Source organism: Pteronotus mesoamericanus, unplaced genomic scaffold, assembly GCF_021234165.1.
Source record: "Pteronotus mesoamericanus isolate MK-2021 breed Mesoamerican mustached bat unplaced genomic scaffold, CSHL_Meso_final contig_221, whole genome shotgun sequence".
NCBI classification, from domain to species: domain Eukaryota; kingdom Metazoa; phylum Chordata; class Mammalia; order Chiroptera; family Mormoopidae; genus Pteronotus; species Pteronotus mesoamericanus.
Window position 1 is genome coordinate 18,829,019 of NW_026555092.1, and position 19,807 is coordinate 18,848,825.

Sequence of the window (19,807 nt, forward strand, 5' to 3'; positions counted from 1 at the left end):
TTGTAGGGAGGTGCCAGGCATTTATTTCTGGAGAAAAGGTGAGGTTGGTGGGACAAGGATCTCAGCAGTGGACACAGCTGCACATGAAGTTGACACACAGGCTCGTGTAGTAAGTAGGGTAGTCGCGGAGGTGGCTGACATGTGCGGATGACACGAAGTCCACAGAGCGCACTAGGACCTTGTGTGCCAAGCGTGCCTCCACCATGCGTTCCACATCCCTGGCTAAGACCACCTCATCGGCCCTCGAGTAGAGGTAGAGCTCAGGCCAGCGAGAGGCTGCGTTAAGTAGCCTGTCATAGAAGTGGGTGTGGAAGAGGGCGGTGAGTGGAGCGAGCAGGACGTGGAACAGGATTGCCACCAGGGTGAAGGCCACCAGCAGCAGCAGGCGCAGCACGGCAGGCCGGTGCTCCAGGATGGCTGCCAGGGCCCGCAGAGCCCCCACCAGGTTGCTATTACCAGGACCGCTGTCAAAGATGGTGCCCACCACACGCAGGTGGCAGAAGCGCCGATGGGTCTGCAGGAGCTCCAACACATATCGGTACAGCATGACACCAGCATTGCTGAAGACATGGAAGAGCAGGGGCTCCTTCTCAATCTCGTAATCAAAGAGGAGCTCAAGTAGCTTCTGAGCCAAAACACGAAGTGAAGGGATGCCCAGGGACTCAGAGAAGAAGACCATGTGCCATGGAGCTGTGTATCGGATCACGATGCAGCCCTGAGAAGAGAGAGACCTGACTGATCCTCAGGGATGTGGTGGGGGGTGGGTACAAGCTAAGGTCAGAGGGGTCCAGCAGCTCCAACTTCCACAGGCCCAGAGGCCTTAGCAGCAGTCCAGGTCCTGCTGCAGCCTGGGCACCAGCTCACCACTCACAGACACCGTGCCTTCCACAGTGGAAGGTTGTAGAATAATCACTTCACAAGCCTCCTCAGCCTGGGATGGTATGTTAGGTCCGGCACCCGGAGCATGGTTTGGAGACATCTGGGCTGGCCAGAAGGAAGTCTCCTCACACTAGTCCACTTCCTGTCTCCCTCCCACCCATGACCTTGCACCCTCATCTGCTCAACTCTGGCACATTTAAGGCCTCGCTGCTTGGCTACACCCTGCGGCAGTGACTCCCCTCTGCACTGGCTCTACCTCCCAGGCACAAGGAGGTACCCCAGTAAGACCCAACACCAGAAACACAGCCTGCAGACCCCAGCCTTGACCACCAGAGGCCACTCGTGAGCCAGACCCACATCATGTGTCTCTGGCCGCTGCTACCTTCCCACTGGGCCCTGAGAGCAGTCCATACTTTCTGGCATCAGGCACCTGGCACCCAAATCTGTCCGGTTCCAGGGCCTGGGATCACTCTTCCCATTTGCCCTGAAGTTCCATATGTAGTAAACGCTGTTGTTCCTCAAATTCTAAAATCTGAGCCAAACTCTCTCTAGGTTTCTGTACCCCTCAATACACAGGTCAAGTACACCTCAAAGTTTCCAGACAGATCCCCTTCTAGGCCAGTTAGAAAAGGCAGCCAAAGCCACCTCTCATTAACCTGTTCTGGAGACAAAGGGCCCTTTGTTAGGGCACTCAGAGTTAGGCACGCTCTAGGGCCAGAGAGGACTGGGTTCAATTCCTGGCACCACTTATTAATGGTATCAACAGAGCAATTTACTTCCTCTTTCTGAGTCTGTGTCTCCATCCATTTCATAGGGCTATGATGAAAATAAAGTGAAAATATATATATTAAAAATATATATATATATATATACATATATATATATATATATCTATATCTCAAGTGCCCAAAACAGCACCTGGTGCAAAGTAAACTCTTGACTAATAGTAGAAATTAGTGATGGTAAGGGGAATAACAAAGGCCCACTACTTGAATGACCCATAGCCAAACAGGGATGGTCTGCTGAGGTAACCCCTCACTTCATCCCTCCAATCTGACATCTGCTCCAGCTGCTCCTGGCACTGCTTTTACCAAGGCCCTGGCACGCCTAAGCACCCCTCCTGCAGCCTGCAGAGGGGGTCGCTGACGTCACCTGGCCCTTTAGCTCTGGAGATTTCACAGAGTGCTCTGCTCTCACTCCCCAGTAGGATGTTAAATGTCTTCCCACCCACCCCCAACCCACACACAGCACTGCCCACAAATGAAAACACACTCCCACCTCACTACCACACATGCGACTCCCAGACTAAACAAAGCCCGTCCACCTCACATCCCACAGATGCTGACACCCAAGGCTCCCACCACTCCCTAGGGTGTACCCATTGTACCACCTGTGAGTGCACATAAAACACAGCTGCCAACACACACCCATAAGCACATACATATACCACTGGCGAGTACACACTTTCATGTTGTACTGCCTTGAGTGAGTGCGTGTCTGTGTGCATGGCACGCACACACACGCTCCTCCCCAGGAGCATTCACATGCAGAGCTACCTGTTGGTTCAGACATAAGCTCAGCAATTCCTGTGAATGCACCGTCTCTGAGGACACAGCTCCCCAGTCAGGTGCTCTTAGAAGTCCCTGTGCCAAGGACCTGGGCCTCGCTGTATGTCAGATCCTAGTCTGTCTTTTTCACACCCATCCTCTCCAGGCTCTCCTACTGGCTGTCTCTAATTACCACAGCCTCTACATCCAACTCTTGGTGCGGCCTAAGAAGAAGCAAGGAAACCTCAAGCCTGAATCTCTTTTCCAAGAGGCTCTTCTACTCTGGGGAAGTAAAGGTGCCATGGTCAACCCTAAGGAAGAACCTCATCTGGTCAAAAAAGGGGAAAGTCCTGAGAGGGCAGACTATGTCCAGCACACCTGGCCCAGGTTCCTGCTACCCACGTAGGCGGTATCCAGCCAACAGAAACTTGAAGTCTGGGCCAAATCCACAGCTGGGAGCACATCCAAGCTGGGCTGTCCACTACAGGATTTGGGGAGGAAGGAAGGAGAAGTAGGTCAGGAGCTAAAGAGGACAGACCAGGCCACAGAGGTGATAGCAAAGGGGGGATCATCCTGCCAAAGTCCCCATGACCCCAGCATCTTCATCACAGGCCATTCTTGGTGCTATTCCCAGACCAGCCTTCACTGCAGCCCTGAGATTAAGGCAGCCAAGGCTCAGAACCGCCCCCAATTCCCACTTAGAACAGCCACAAGTGGCAGGGCCCCAAAGTACTGGGTGCCCACAGCCTGCAGTACTCACCCTTTTGCGGTAGATGGCGCTATATTTGGCAAGATTCTTGTCAGAGCAGCCACCCCAGCCCAAGAGAATCACCAAAGGCTGTCGAGTCCCAGCCTCCTTTCCACCATGGCTCGGACTGTTCTCTGAAATAGACAGGTGAGGCTGTCAGCACTGCAGTTGGGGTGCAAGGTGGGGCGGCTGGCCAATCCAGAGTCAGTACCAGTCTGGCTGCAGGCAGGAAACCAATGGGTACCAGGCCCAGGCAATTGGCCAGCCACTGCGCCACAGGTTCCCATGGGGCTCCTTTCTCTGTCCTCCACTTCAGGTGGCTTTTGGCCTCTCAGGGTCATTGGAGAAACCCACACGAGCCCTGGCTGGTGTGGCTCAGTGGACTGAGTGACAGACTCTGAGCCAAGGGGTCACCGGTTCAATTCCCAGTCAGTGCATATGCTTGGGTAGTGGGCCAGGCCCCCACTGGGGGGCACACAGGAGGCAACAACACACTGATGTTTCTCTCCCTCCCTCTGAAAATACATAATTTTTTTTTTAAAGAAAAAAACCCACATGAGGGCACCTTACTTTAGTGACTGAAAGGCATAAGCCAGGTGAGAAAAGTGAATACTTTCTCCATGCAATTTTATCTTCAAATCTAGGGGTTGGTAAATTACAAGCCATGGGCCAAAGCCAACCATGGTCAATTTTTATATAAGCTGTGAGCTAAAAATGAAAATGGTTTTTACATTTTTATTTTTTTATTATATTTTATTGATTATGCTGTTACAATGATATCAATTTTTCCCCCTTTGCCCCGTCTCTACCCAGCACCCACCACTCCCTGAGGCAATCCCCATACCTTTGTTCATGTCCAGGGTTCGTAAGTTCAAGTTTTTTGGCAACTCCATTTCCTATGCTGTACTTTACATTCCCATGGCTTTTCTGTAACTACCTATTTGTACTTCTCAATCCCCTCACCTCTTCACCCATTCCCTTACACCTACCTCCCGTCTGGCAACCATCAAAATACGCTCTGTATCCATAATTCTGTCTCTGTTCTTTGTTTCCTTAGTTTGCTTTTTAGATTCAGTTGTTCATAGATATGTATTTATTGCCATTTTATTGTTCATAGTTTTGATCCTCTTTTTCTTAAATAAGTCCCTTTAACATTTCATACAATAATGGTTTGGTGATGATAAACTCCTTTAGTTTTTTTCTTGTCTGGGAAGCTCTCTATCTGCCCTTCAATTCTAAATGATAGCTTTGCAACTTGGCTGTAGATTCCTGTTTTTCATGACTTTGAATATTTCTTGCTAATCTCTTCTAGCCTGCAAAGTTTCTTCTGAGAAATCAGCTGACAGTCTTATGGGAATTCTGCTGTAGGGAACTAACTGCTTTTCTCTTGATGCTTTCAAGATTCTCTTTTTATCTTCAACCTTTGGCACCCTAATTATGATGTGTCTTGAAGTGGGCATCTTTGCATCCATCTTGTGTTTCCCAGACTTGCATGTCTATTTCCTTCACCAAGTTAGGAAAGTTTTCTTTCATTATTTTTTCAAATAGTTTTCCAATTTCTTGCTCTTTCTCTTCTCCTTCTGGCAACCTTTGATGAGAATGTTGGACCTCTTGAAGTTCTCCCAGAGGCTGCTTACATTATCCTCATTTTTCTTTTTATTCTTTTTTCTTCTTGTTCTGATTGGTTGTTTTTGCTTCCTTATGTTCCAATTTATTGATCTGATTCTCAGCTTCATCTACTCTACCATTGTTTCCCTGTAAATTGTCCTTTTTTTCAATTAATGTATCCTTCATTTTTGACTGGATCTTTTTTATGCTGCAGAGGTCTTCACTAAGTTCCTTGAGCATCTTTATAACCAGTGTTTTGAACTCTGCATCTATAAGATTGCTTATTTCCATTTTGTTTAGTTCTTTTTCTGGAGTTTTCATCTGTTCTTTCACTTGGGCCTTGTTTCTTCATCTCCTCATTTTGGCAGCCTCCCTGTCTTTGTGTCTATGTATTAGATAGAGCTTCTATGACTCCCTGTCTTTGTAGCATGGACTAATGTAGTAGGTGTCCTGTAGGGTCCAGTGACACAGCCTCCCCTATTACCCATGCTGGGTACTCGAGCTGTGCCCTTTTTGTGCGCTGAGTACACTCTTCTCTTGTAGTTGAGCCTTGGTTACTGTTGGCAGGTCATCCCAGGCCAGTCATCTGCAAGGGCTGGCAATGACCACTGACCACCAACCTCTGCCCTCTGTGGAGGATCAGCTGTGCAGGGGCAGGGTGGTGGTGCACTGAGGTGGTCTGTAGCTGTCCACTGGGTGCACTGGCCCTGGGGTTTCCTGGGTGGTGCAAGCCAACATCAGCCCCCACCTGTATTTTGCTGGGGCCACCCTGCCTCAGCCATAAAGCTATCTGAGATGGCTGCTATTTGTGCTGGGCTTGAAGAGTTCCAGGCAAAGACAAGCTATGAATCTAGGCTGGCTACTTCTAGTGATGTGCCTTGGGTCACTTAGCAAGAGGTATGGTGGGGTAGGGGAAGGGCTGGGGCTCACTGAGGCCTGCTTGTTTGAAAGGATTTAGGAAGCTGTGCAGCATGCACTAAGACCAGCCATTCATATGGAAAAACCACTGTTAACAGTTGTTAAGTTGGGTGGGACAGAGCCTCGGGGGATCTCCAGGGCAGGGCCAATGCTGTGAGCCAGGTTGATGAAGTCTCAGATATGGCACCCCCCAGCTGGCTCTGTGGGGAAAAGATTCAGAAAGGGGACAATGGCCTCTGTCCACCGTTCTGTCTGAGAGAAAGCTATCTGTTCCCCAGCTCTCGCCTTGATGCCAGATATTCCAGTTCCTCCTTGTATGCCACTGGTGCCTTTCAAGCTACTCTCCCAGTGCTTGGAATTCAGAGGGAATGAGTCTAAGTCTGTGTGAGGTTCTTTAAGAGGAACTGCTTGGGACTCCAGAAGTTTCTTCTGCCAACTCAATCCACACTGGTTTTTGCAGCCAGAAGTTATGGAAACTTATCTTCCTGCCACTGGAACCCTGGGCTGGGGGACCTGATGTGGGGATTGGACACCTTGCTCCCTAGATATCCCTCCTAAATTGTGTGTGTGTGTGTCTGTGTGTGTGTGTATAAAATATTATATTATATTATATATGATTTTATTTATTTTTAGAGAGAGAGGAAGGGAGGGGGAAACATCAATATGCAAAGAAACTTCACTTAGTTGCCTCTCACATGCTCCCAACTGGAGACCTGATCCACAACCCAGGCATGTGCCCTGACTGGGAATCGAACCAGCAACCTTTCAGTTTGTAGGCTGGCACTCAATCCACTGAGCCACACCAGCCAAGGCCCTCCTGAGTTTTTATCCAGCACATGCAGATGTGGAACCAGCCCATTCTGTGTCCTCACCCCTACTACCAGTCTGGATGGATGTGGTTTCTTTAATTCCATAGTTGTCAGACTTTCATTCAACTCAATTTCTGACGATTCTGAGTAATGGTTATTCTATAATTTGGTTGTAAATTTGATGTGGTTGTGCAAGAAGGCAAGCCATGTTTACCTATGTTGCCATCTTGACCAGAAGTCTCAGTTTTTACATTTTTAAATGGTTAAAAAAAAAGAATGATATTTTGTAACATGTGAAAATTACAAGAAATTTAAAATTTTAGTGTCCCAAAATAAAGTTTTATTGGAACATAGCCACATTCATTTACTTCTTGTGTATGGCTGTTTTCATGCTAAAATAGCAGAGTTGAGTAGTTTCAACAGTGACCATAGCTTACTGGCCCTTGAGAAAAAGTTTACCAGTCCCTACTCATTCTAATTCCACAAACAGATGGAAGAAGAGGGTCTTTAAAAAAGAAATGAATGGGACAGTGTAAGCAGAGAGGTGGAGCAGACCAACTCTGAGGTCCATACCAAACTACCCACCCTGTCCTACTAGAGAATAATATTAGCTGATATTGTTTGAGATTTAACCCTCAAAACAACACAATGAGGAAAAGTATTACAGATGAGGAAACTGAGGCAGGGTGGTTACTTGCCTAAAGTCAGACAGGCCCCTGCTCCCCATTCTAGGCCACTTGATGCCTCTGTGCCACGAGCCCTGTCCTCAGCTAGGAGCATGTCTCTTCCAGTGATGTACCAAGGCACAGCCAGCTGTCTGCTGTGTCTGCTACTGAAGAGGCCTCCCTGCAATCTTGTTGGTGAGACCTCATCTCATTTCCCCTGCCAACTGAGTACCAATACCTCCAGGGGGGCTTCTGTGCAGGGACTGTCTGTTGCTAGTTATCTGCCCTCCTGAAAGCGCTGCGGTGTACCCTTCCAAGGATCAAGCCACTTGGCTATGCTCAGCTGCCACCCTGAGATTTATGGAGGCCAGTGGTGACCGGGCAACAGTAAATTTCAAGGCTAGTTAAGAGGATGGTAAATATAAATCACTAACCTTTGGACAAAAGGAAGACAACAATTTCCTGTGGAAATTAATGTGATTGAAAAGTTCAATGTTCCTGCTCTCCAGCAGTGGTGACTCCAGCCTTTGGAGATTAACTGCCTGCACCCAAGGGGATGGAGCCTAGGCTGGGTGCAACTCAGCCTGCAGCAGGAGCTGCCAGCACCTCCATCCCTTGCTGATGCCTGCCCGCCCTCCTAGGCTTCCCCGGTGCTGGCCTCAGCCTCTGATGAAGGAGAAGTTAGAGCTCACTGCTCTAACTCAGGCCACTCCAAATATTCTCCTTCCCTTTCTCAGTCCAGTGTCCCCCGTCCTCTGCCACAGCAGCTCTTCGTCTGCACTGGCCTTTCTGGTAGAGAAGCCGTATCTGGGCCTCCTGGGGCCAAGCCCAACCTTGCTGGGGATGACTACCCAGGAGGCTCAGGTTGCGGCGGTATCCAGGCGATAATGGACAGCTACCGTTTGGATCTGCCTTTGGACCTCTGAGAATCAGCAGCTGGACCAGGTCCTGAGACTTGCCCCAGGGAGTCCCCCTTACCTTTGTGCAGCTGTGTGAGCATAGGCTCACCACCCCTGGCCTATACTGGTCCTCTGTGGGCCACGACCAAGACACCAGCAAAGGGCTTTGGAATTTATTTCAACTACAGAGAAGGCAGCCAAGGGAAGTCACACCCCCTGGTGGCCATCCGAAGTTAAGTCCACCCCAACCGGCAGGGATAGCACACTCCCAGGAGGGGAAGGTTCAGGCAGCTTCTACTAGGCCTCTGACCTGCCCCTTCTCCCACGGCTGGGATTTCTAACTCCATTTTGCTCCACTGCAGGTTTTTCAGACACCCCAGGCTTTGCCAGTTCATGTAGGAATGACTTCCCCAGATACTTATCTCCAAGAAGAACTCTCAGCATACGAACACCCTAAATACACCGCTTGCTCCCAGAGCCCAAGCTTTCCATCCAGTTCCTAAAGGGAGGGAACTGGCCCCTCCACTCCTGCCAAACACTCGAGGCTGCCCGCTCAGCCACAGGTGCTCTGCACCCGTGGGTACCTCCCATTCCCTGACACATTCTCCTCCCAGCGCCCTGCTTTCCACGCCCACCCCAGCTCGGGGCCTTTGTCATGACCCCCTCCCACTGGAGTCACGCTGCCCCTCCTGATCCTATACGTGAAGTGCTACACTCCAGAAAAGTGCAAGGTGCTCTGGGAGCATGGCTGAGAGAGTGACAGTGACCAGGAAAGGCCCCCCGAAAGGAAAGCGAGTTTGCTGTTTAGGCCTTGAAGGACCAGCAGGAGCATTCCAGGTGCAGAGAGGCCATGAGCAGGGGCTGGGGGCTACGGAGACGCTGCAGTCGGTCTGGGGCACAGCAAGCAGTCCTGGGGCGCTAGATGCCTTGGTGAGGGGCACCAATGGTCAGGAGAGCTGCCAAGAGTGGGACTGGGGCCCAATCCTGCAGGGCCTTTGAGCCGTCCTTAGGAGTCTAGATTTTATTCCGTAGCAGGGGAGAACAAGTGAAGACTCTGGAATTGGGGGAGTGGCATGATCCAAGCTCTGCTGATTAATGACTTGCACAATTATTTGTTTAATGTCAGTCTCTCCCCTTAGCTGGCAGGCTCCGTGAAGACAGGAACTGGGTAGGTCACGTTCATCAGCCCAGCACTGCAGCCCGCACATTCGGGCGCTCAGGTGCTGAATGAGTGAACACGTGGCTGTGAAGTGAAGGATGGATCCAAGGAGAAAGAGCTGGCATTCTTCTCGTTACCCGTGGCCGTTTGCAGAGTCATAAAAGTAATTGCTATGGCTATTGTTATTTATGGCCACATAGGGATCATGATTCCTACACCCTTTTGTAAAAGCGCTGTTCCTTTTAGGCTCATTCCACTGGCCACATCATCCTCTCCCCTCCCAGCGCTAATATCTCTCAGCCTCCGGCCACTGACCCTCGGGCACCGAAGACAGGCACTGGCTCAGTCTCCCACTTATACTCCAAGACTTACCACGACCCACCCTGTTCCTAAACCATCATAAAACTCTCTGAATTCCCCATCTCCTTCCAGCTCTTACCCGCCCCCTCTTTCCCATTACCAAGAAAAAACAGTAACAGCGAAAAAGAGCATTATGTTTCAGGCACTATTCTAAGCACTTTACATATCAGCTCACTCAGTCTTCACAACAATCCTACTGTTTGAACAAGGAACTGTTATTATTCTCCTTGTACAGATGAAAAACTAAGCCACAGAGATAGTAAATAACCTGCTCAAGACTACACAACTAAGTAGTGAAGATGGAATCCAAACCCCCGTGGTCTAGAGACCAGCTTATAACCACTTTCCCAGCCGGCCCCCTGGGTAGCAAAAGCCAAGGCCCCAGTCTTAAGCAAATCACTATCCCCTCAGCTCCAAACCAGTACACACGGCCGCCTCTGTACATGAGCAGATCCAACACTGACCTCTCCACCTGCTCCTCCTCAGGGGACTGGGCACATCAGCCAGAACCTCAACACTAGCTGCCTCATTTCGTCCTGCAACCACCCTAGGAGTTAGCTACTACTGTTAGTTATTGTGCCATTTAACAGATGAGAAAACTAAGACAGAGAGGGTAAGTCCCCTTCCCCAAGAACATGCAGCCAGGAAGCTGCAGAGCTGGCGTCCATCTCTGGACCACCATGCCACGTTGCCTCCGCCTCCAAAACCGTGCCCCTCACTCCCGGCCGATGCTGAGGCTCCCTGTTCATGCCCTGCTAATGCCCACGCCCCAGTCCGAGGCAGCTCACCGCTCACTTCCGCCTGACGCCTTCCCCAGCCCTTCCCACCCCAACCCCAAATCACCAGACCCGGGTAGATGCTCCTCCCCTGCACTGTCACAGCACCCACGTCACCATGCCACTGCACTCATCACACTGTCCTGAAAGTGTCCACTAGAAACAGACAGGTGATGATGGCCGCATACAAGGCGAGAGACGGCAAAGGCCTGAAGCAGAGCAGAGGGAGACAGGTAGGAAGGGGGAGGGAAAAAAGAGGGAGAAGAGCGTCACAATTTTGGAACATGTATCAAAAGTCTCAAAACTATGCAATCTTTGGCTTAGTAATTCCACTTCTAAGAAAGAAAAATGTTTAATTGTATGGAAATATTCAATAATACGTTAAGCAGATCACAGACACAAATATAAGTGATAAAATCTCTTAGAATAAAAGAAAGGAGTAAATCTTTGTGACCTCAGATGAGGCAATGGTTTCTTAGACATAACCAAAAATATAAAGAATAAAAGAAAAAGAAGATAAATTGGGACTTCATCAAAATTAAAAACTTCTGTACTTTACAAGACTCCATCAAAAGTGTCCTGAAAAAAAAAACCCACAAAATGGGAGAAAATATTTGCAAATCATAATCTGATAAGGAGCTTATATCCGGAATATATTAAAAACTATTAACAATTCAACAATAAAAAGACAAATAACCCAATTTTAAAATGGGCAAAAAACTTGAAGAGACATTTTTCCAAAGAAGATATATGGAAGTCCAATAAACACATGCAAAGATGCTCAACTAGGCATTAGGGAAATGAAAAGCAACACCACAAAGAGATACCTCCTTACACCCGCTAGGCTGGTTAAAATAAAAAAGGTCAGAGAGTCAAGTGCTGGTGAGAATATGGAGAGATCAGAACCCTCATATACCGCTGTAATGTAAAAAGATTCAGTCACTTCAAAAAGCAGTTTGGCAGTTCCTCAAAAAAATTAGAAACATTGAGTTACCAAATGACCCAGCACTTTCACTCCCAGGTACAAATTCCCAGAAGAAGTGAAAACATATGTCCACAAAAAAAAAACAAAAAACAGCACACAAACATTCGTAACCTCATTATTCATAATGGCCAAAAAGAGAAGCAATTCAAATGTCCATCACCTATAAACGGATAAACAAAATGTTATATATCCATACAATGAAATACTATTTGGTCATAAATGGAATGAAGTGCTGATACATGCAACAACATGCATGAACCTTGAAAACACATGCTAAGTGAAAGAAGCCAGCCACAAAAGACCACATATTGTATGATTCCATTTATATGAAATGTCCAGAATAGACAGATCTATAGACAGAAGGTAGATCAGCGGTGGCCAGGAGCTGGAGGGAGGGAGAACAGGGAGTACTAATGGGCACAGGGTTTCAGGTTGAGGTGGTAAGAATATTCTGGAATTAGACAGTGGCTATGGCTGCACAATTCTGTGAATATACTAAAAACCAATGAGTTGTACATTTCAAAAGCCTTAATTTTATGGTACAAAATAATGCTATTATTCATTTAAAAAGTAATATTAAGCCTTGGCTGACGTGGTTCAGTGGATTGTGCCCCTGCCTGTGAACCAAAAGGTCACCTGTTCAATTCCCGACCAGGGCACACGCCTGGGTTGCCGGCCAGGTCCCCAGTTGGAGGTGTGTGAGAGGCAACCAGTCAACATTTCTCTCCCACTCTTTCTCCCTCCCTTCCCCTCTCTCTAAAAATAAATAAATAAAATATAAAAGAAAAATTTTAAATAAAAAAGTAACATACATTAAGTGCAAAAGCAAGTTGAAAAGTGAGCGGTATGAACAACAGAATACATATATGTGTATGCACACAAACATATATGCACAGAAAAAATACATCAAATATTAATAGCAATTATTTCTGGGATTAGAGGCAACTGTTTTTTTCATGATTTTTTAATACATTTTCTGTAAACAATATGTATCGCTTTTGTAAGGAGAGTTAAAATGTTATTTTTTAAAAAGGTAGGCGAAGGTGTTCCAGAGAGCCAAAGGAGTTGAGAAGTCAAAGAGGTCATTTGCCCAGAAGCCCTTGCCCAGGCAGAAGTGTTCCTTTCAACACTGGCACTTGCTCGGCGCCCCACAAGACAATTTAATCTCACAAGCTCCCTGTCCTCTAGAATTTCTCAACAAAACACTGACACCAATAATACAAGAATTACAGATACACATATTGTACAACAATTCAAGTCATAAAACTGAAGCGTAAATTAGATTGTGTATACCCTGGAGGCATTCAGAGACGACAAAGGAAAGCTGACAAGGCATTAAGAGTCTGTGGCACATTATGTGCTTTTTATCTGTGAGCCAGAATCAAGATACAAAGAACCTATGTTTTCTTTTTAAAATGTGAAGAATAAAAGGATACTCAAATTTGTCAACTCCTCAGAAATATTTCCGAGAGCCTCACAGTTCCTACATTTAAACCACGTTATTTAAAATTTACTTTTGTTTTTTTACTTTTTTAAATAACAGCATAAGAGAGTAGCACAATACCTAAGAGTACACACTGCATAAAACCATATCTAGGTTCAAATCTCTGGCTCTGCCCCTAATAACTATGAAACAGATCTTGAGCAAGTTCTCTAAGCTTTAATTTCCTTATCTGTGAAATGAGGATAATAATACAAAAGATTAAATAAAATAATGACTATAAAGGTACCTGGCATAAAGAAAAAGTTCAATAAATCGAAGTTATTATTATTACTTCATGAGGAATGCATGCTCATTGTAGAAAAGGAGAAAATGAATATCTAATAAAATTGGAATCATACTGTTTTGTAATCTGCTTTCTTTGATTTAGCAATATATTGTGAACATCTCTCCCTGTCAGTTTATATATTTCTACACCATTCTTTTTAGCAACTGCAGAGCAGCTATAGAATATTTCATAATTTATGGTTACCAATCTCTCATTAATAGACATGATGTTGTTCCCAATTTTTTGCTATTATAAAAATACTTTCATGAACACCTCTTTCTTTGTGCAGGTCCTTAATTGTTACCTAGTAATGGAACTGTATTCAAGCAACACTTCCTAATGGCAACTGAAATCTGCACGTCAGCCCTGGCCAGGTAGCTCAGTTGTGTAGGGCATCATCCCGAAAACCCAAGGTTGCAGGTTCAACCTCCGGTCGGGGCACATAGAAGAATCAACCAATGAATGCATAAATAAGTGGAACAACAAAATCGATGTTTCTCTCTTTCTCTCCATATCCTTTCCTTTATAATCAATAAATAAAAATTTAAAGAAAAAGCTCAGGAATGAGGTAGCCTGGGACAAAGGATTTCCCCAAGGATATGACATGGGAGCTGGTATAAAGGTATAAAGGCGGGGTGGGGAGGCTGCATTCCAGCTCACTGATGTGCCAGCAGCTCCTCACCTCGCTGTCAATCACTACCGTGCTGGGCTCTGTGGTTCTGATGTTCGAAATGAGGGGAAAACAATTCCAGAAACCAAATATGACTGTCCTACATACTTCCCCACCATTAAATAGTAAATGCAAAAGGACAATCTCCGGGGTCCCCAAAGACTGTCACTGTGTGAAGCAATGTCAGCCTGGAAGGGAGCTCTCTGCAGATGAGAAGCAAACGGATTCAGGGGATCACGGCGCTGTTGCCCCCTTCTGAGGGATGCAGCACCCTCCAGTTCAGCTCTGGGGTATATACTTTGAGGGAAAGGCATGATGAGCTAAAGCCAGTCCAGAGGAGCAATCAGGAGGCGGAAGCTATTAGAACTACATCAGAGGAGGGACAGCTGAAGGCCCTGGAGGGATCTCTCTGGGAGACGAGAGGTTTGACGATGGCGTGAAGCTGTCCTCTTGAGAGAGGAAGAGAGATTTCTGTTGTAGCCACCATGACCCTCTAGCCCTCCAGTTACCACATCATTGTGAAACCAGCTGCTTATAAACCTCACCCCTTCCCAAAACCACAGCTCCCTGAAGGTAGCCTGTGTGTGAGTCACTTCTGAGGCACCCGCAGCAAACCCATGGCCAGAACCCAGCAAATACTGAACTGAGAGAAGAAATGACAGGAAGGAATATGTGGCTCAAGAAAGGGAAGTGCTTTCTAACAATCCCAGTTGCCTCCAACAGGCCAGGATGTTGGGGAGGAAGCAACCTGTCAGGAAAGGGTCTGGTAGCAACAGAATGTCCTCATACTAGTAGAAGAATGCAGAACAAAATGACCCCCAAGATTTCTTCCAGTTCTACGACCCAGTCTCCTCAAGCAATGAGGGGAGCCACAAGCAGAGAAAATACACCAACAACGTGCCAAGCGCACACATTCAGTCACTATCTTATTAACCCTCACACCCCCTGGAGTAGGCACTATTATAATTCCCATATTACAGTGGAGAAATCTGAGGCGTGGAAAGGTTCAACAACTTGCTGAGCCACAGAACCAATAGGAGGTAGATCTGAAATATAAACCAAGACCACCAGGCTACCCACCTGGGCTGACAGAGAACTTCTGCCGTCCTGGTGATGCAGAAGTCAGCTCCAGCCCTTTGCAGCTGAAGTCTCTCCAAGGACAAGAATATTAACTGGCTTCCTCTCCTGCTGCTGTCAAAACTTGCCTAAGCCAAACAGATCAGGTTTCCCTGAGCCCAATTCTGGGGAAATATGGCCAGTCTACAGCCATCTGTTCTCTGGGAGCCCAGGGCCTGCCCTTCCCTCTCAGACCGAAAGCAAGGAACACAAGGTGCTACAGGAGGGGGTCTGAAGGAGGCAACATCTGAACTAGGCCTTAAATGATGAGCGGAACGAGCAAGGGGGCAGCGTGGGGCAGCAGAGGGGAAAGGGCATTCCAGACAGAGAAAACAGCAGGAGCAAAGGCAGAGAAGCAAGAAATGTGTGGAGAATCACAAGCAGTTCAGTTGCCAGAACATAAAATTCAAATTGCCAAGTGGAAGGACATAGTGACCAAAGAGGTAAGCAGGGGCTGATAAATTATGAAGGACTTTGAATGCCATGTTAAGGAATCGTACTTGATTTATCCTGAGGGCAATAAGAGCCACTGAAGGGTTTTACACAGAGCAGTGATAGATCAAACTTTTGCATTAGGAAGATCACTGTGTTAGCAAGACGAGGCTGAGCTGCTGGCAGTGAGACTGGAGGCGTGAAGGCGATATGGAGTATTGCAGGGGAGAGACAGGCTGGGCTTGGACCGACTTGTACTTCAAGGCTCCTCTACCAAAACTCCCAGGTAGGGCCCAATTTTCCATTCTCTGGAAAATCCCCAATCCTACTCACAATGCCAGGGGCCCAGGCCTGCTCTACAGGCTACTAACGTTAGTGAAGCGTCCCACACACCTTTATTGATATGACTGTAGGGAGGAAAATAATGCTAATCATTAAACTCACTCCACGCCAGGCACTATGCTGGGTCCTTAACACAATCTGTTGTGCAACCAACAACCCTGTGAGGGAGGCCACTATCAGTACCCTAGTTTTGCATATGAGGAAACTGAAGTTCAGAAGAACAGAAGGTCAGTTCCCTGCCGAAGGTCACCCGGCTACTAAAGGAAGGAATCAGGATGTAAACTGACAACTGACTTCTATCTGACGGTAGGGCCTACTCTGTTAACCACAGCTATGGAGAGTGGGGAGGAGAGAGGGATAAGGGTTATATGTCCCGGGCTTCAGTGAAGACCCCGAGAAAATAGTGAGGGGATCTCTAGCCGAACAGCCGAAGAGAGTTTAGAAGTGGGAAACCCGACCCTAAACAAAGGAATCAGAAGAGCCCCTGCCCTCCCCGGCTTTCAGCTACCATGAGAAAAAAGAGGGCAAGGACTTAAAAAACTCCGATTGGAAAGATAAGGGGAAAAGGCCCCAACTGAACAGAGGACGCAGGATAGGGGCTCCGACAGATTGAGCACTCCGGGGCGGGGCTTACAAGGGGGCGGGGCTCTCTGGTCTGGACGTTGTCTAAGACCCCCGGACCCTGTGAGAGGGCTGACCGCGAGAGGGCGGGGCCGCGAGGGGGCGGAGCCACAGCTGCGCTTCCGACCTACAGACTCGTTTGGTCACCTCCCCGCGACTGGACCCAACCCTCCTTCCATACCCCGGCTCCGGCAGAGCTGATCCGGGATCTCGATGGTGTAGTCCAGCTCAGCCGAGGGCATGGTGAAGGTGCCGGCCTTCGGCACTGTCCTCCCGCCGGAACTCCCGCGCTCGCGCGCTCCCGCGCGCGCGCCTCACCAGGGCCCTCTGGGCACCGCCCAATTACCACCCACCGCCTCCGACGCTACCCAATCCCTGAGCGCGCTCTGTGACCTCTCACCCTAGCAACTACGGAGTTTCTCTCAGAGCCTCTCGCCGCACCCCACAAGCTCGGCCCTAGCAACCATGCCCCGCCCCGCTCTATCCCTGGCTCGCAATCATTGGCTGACTCGCTTGATGTGGGTCAAGTATTGGTCAACTGGGAGGACAGTAAGGAAGAGTCCTCACCCTCCTGTGTAGGTAAGAGGGTCTGTGAGGAGTGTTGCTGTATTCTGGGAATGGTGATGGTCTCACTTCTCAACCCTGCCTTTTCTTACGGAGTGGACGACAGTGCCCTTTGATTTACAACATCTAGCTAACTTTGCCATCCCCTACTATCGCAGCTCCGAAGGAGAGGTAGAAAACCGCACAAAACGGTCTAGTAAGCGCGTGCGGGCCCATCCTCCACCCAGTGGGGTGAGGCATATTCTACATGGTGGGGTGGGTAGGAGGCAGTGGGGAAAACTGCAGGTGAAGACTTTAGAGATTGCTCTGTTCGTGGGGGACACAAAGGGGTCAGGGAATACAGGTGAGGTGTTTCGTTGTTTGGGGTTTTTTTTTTACATTTACCCATGCACTTAACACATGTTTACCGAGCACTTATTGTGTAGGTGAGCAGTAGTAAGGACTAAGCTTTTGACCTAAGTCTTAAAAGGAGAAGAAAACGAACTCTAATTTTCCGTGAGCTCAGAAAGTGTTGAAGGGACAATTATGACACTAGGGCTGGCTCTTGAAGTGGACCTTGAAAGACTCGAGGATATATGGAGGGGAAAGGACTCTTTGCAGGAGCTCAAAAGGGAAAACTGAGGAATGCCATATATTATGAGCATCTTCTGGCCGTAGGAGATACTAATGTGAGAGTAACGTTGGAAGAACAGTTAGCTCCGATCCTGGAGGTTCTCTAATGCCAAGCTTAGTTTTGAATTTATAGGTAGATCTTAGCTGATGGTAAAAATTTTCCAATGTATTTCTTATGAATACAAGAGCTTAAATTTTATCCTGAGGGCGGTGAGGAGTCATTGCAGGGCTTTAGAAGAAGAGTAACGATCATTTATGCTTTAGAAAGATCAATGCAGAGAACGGATTGGGGAGTGGGAGGAGGGAGACCAGTTAGGAAGTTGTTTCAGTAATGGGCAAGGATTACAGTGTCCTAAAGCATGGAAAGGTAGCAGGAATGATGAGGGGATGGATTCCTTAGACACTTATGAGCTTAAAAAAAAAACTGGACTTGGCACCTGGTGGGGCACAGTAGAGAAAGGAAGGGTGACTTCTACATTCCTGACTTGGGCAAACATAAAGGAGAGGAAGCAGGGTTTTCAGGGGAGGGTGATTTCTGGGCCTGGTGAATTTGAGGTGACAGTGAGACATCCAAGCAGAGGTGTCCAGGAGGCAGCTGAATATGCCTGACTGGAGCTTACAAGATAAGCCTAAACTGGCAATAGAAATGTGGTAGTCTGTAGTGCCTCACAGATGGCAGCCACACCAGTGGACTGATTTATTGGGCTAGCCCAGAGAGTATTTGTAGAATAAAAAGAGAAGAGGGCTGAGAACAGATCGCTGAGAAGCACTCAAGTCTGAGGGTCTGGCAAATAAGAATGAATCTGCAAAGGTAATTTAGATGCTAAGTGTCCAGAATGGTAAGATAATCAGTAGTAGAACATGGTATTTCAGAAGCCAGGGGACGATATAAAGGCTGATGGCTAGTCAAATAAAATAAGTTTTGAAAAAATCCACCGGATTTAGGAACAAGGAATTTGTTGGTGAGTTTTGTAAATGCAGTGGCAGTGGAGTACTGGAAGCAGAGGTCAAATTAGTGAGTTGAGAAGTAGGTAGAAAAATGAGGAAGTGAAGACTGCATGTACAATACACTTTCAAGATGGCTGGCTCTTTAGGACAAAAAAGAAAGATGGCAATAGCTGGAAGGAAACACAAGGTTTTTTTTTTTTTAGATGAAAAAATGCTGTTGGCATGGATCCAGCAAAAGGAAAAAGATAAAATTATAGAGAAAAAGTTAACTGAGAAAGTGGCAACCCTGGGGAAAAAAAAATAATGTAGAGAATCCAAAGCACTGGTTGAGAGGTTCACTTAGAAAAGTTGGATGACATTTGCATTGTAACAAAAAGGAAGCATGTGAGATTAGTACATTAGTCGGTTTGGTGGCAAGAAGTTGAGAGAATTCTTATTTGATGGTTTCTATTTTCTCTGTAAAACCGGGACCTGATATCAGCCTGTGGAGTAGGGTTGGAGATGGGATACAGGGTTTGAAAAGAGCAGAGAGAGGTTGAAACAGCTGCGGTTGAGAATGGGAACGAGATGACAGAGGCAGCATACAGGGTTCTGGGCAGTTATGAGACCTATTGAGGATGGTAACGGTTAATTTGCAGCAGCAGTGGTCTGGGTGGTTATATGATATGTATCTTTCCTCCAACAATATTCAGCCATTCAGTGGTGGATAGAGAGGTTAGCTGAATTGACCGAGGTTTGGGTTATAGCGTGTGGGTGAAATAGAAAGACGAAGGACAAGGAAGTTGAAAATCCTGGCCAAAGATTGAGAGGATGAACCTTAGAACCTAAACTGCATAGGACAGTGTAAAAATATTAAGGACTGGAGTCCCAATGAAGTCAGAAAACCCATATCTCGAAAATAGTTGGATGAGAGTTATGATCGAAAAGTGGAGTAATGATGTTTGATTAGTTCCAGGTGATGAATAGGTCCCAGGTGTGGCCATGGGCGTAGTTGGCTGGAGTGGAGGACAGAAGACATTCAAGGCATAGACATGGCCACTGAAATCCTCCTGGATGATGGCAGGACTTGAGGGAAAAGGGAAGAGGATGCTTGTGAACTAGGCACCGAAGTTCCTGATGAATAGAGCAGATTGTTCTGAAATCTGTAGGTGACAGTGTGAGGAGGGATAAAGGTCAATACAGCTGAATAGCATGACCGTCAAAGTAGCAAAGGTTTTTACAAGAAGGTGGTAAACTAAGGAACTAGGTTGGGCTTTGGTGAGGAGACATTATACCCGTATAAGCAGCCTCCACCAGGAAGGGCTATGCGGAAGTGGCGCCCTGGGACGGAGGCAGCTTTCAGGGCTGGCTGAAGGTAGCCAGAAAGATTGTAGAGAAGCT

General features: G+C 47.4%; 2 protein-coding genes across 2 annotated transcripts in view; one reads left to right on the forward strand and one right to left on the reverse strand.

Annotated features, from left to right (window-relative positions):
• TMEM53 (transmembrane protein 53) lies at window positions 1-16,642 on the reverse strand. The gene is made up of 3 exons (XM_054572125.1): window positions 16,485-16,642; window positions 3,187-3,308; window positions 1-715 (listed from the first exon to the last, which is right to left on the reverse strand). The coding sequence occupies exons 1-3, from the start codon at window positions 16,543-16,545 to the stop codon at window positions 62-64; spliced, it is 837 nt and encodes a 278-aa protein (XP_054428100.1). The 5' UTR covers window positions 16,546-16,642; the 3' UTR covers window positions 1-61.
• ARMH1 (armadillo like helical domain containing 1) overlaps window positions 15,868-19,807 on the forward strand; it is a 41,182-nt gene continuing 37,242 nt past the window's right edge. The window contains exon 1 of the mRNA XM_054572124.1: window positions 15,868-15,988. The gene's annotated coding sequence lies outside the window, so the exon portion shown is untranslated. The remainder of the gene's footprint in view (window positions 15,989-19,807) is intronic.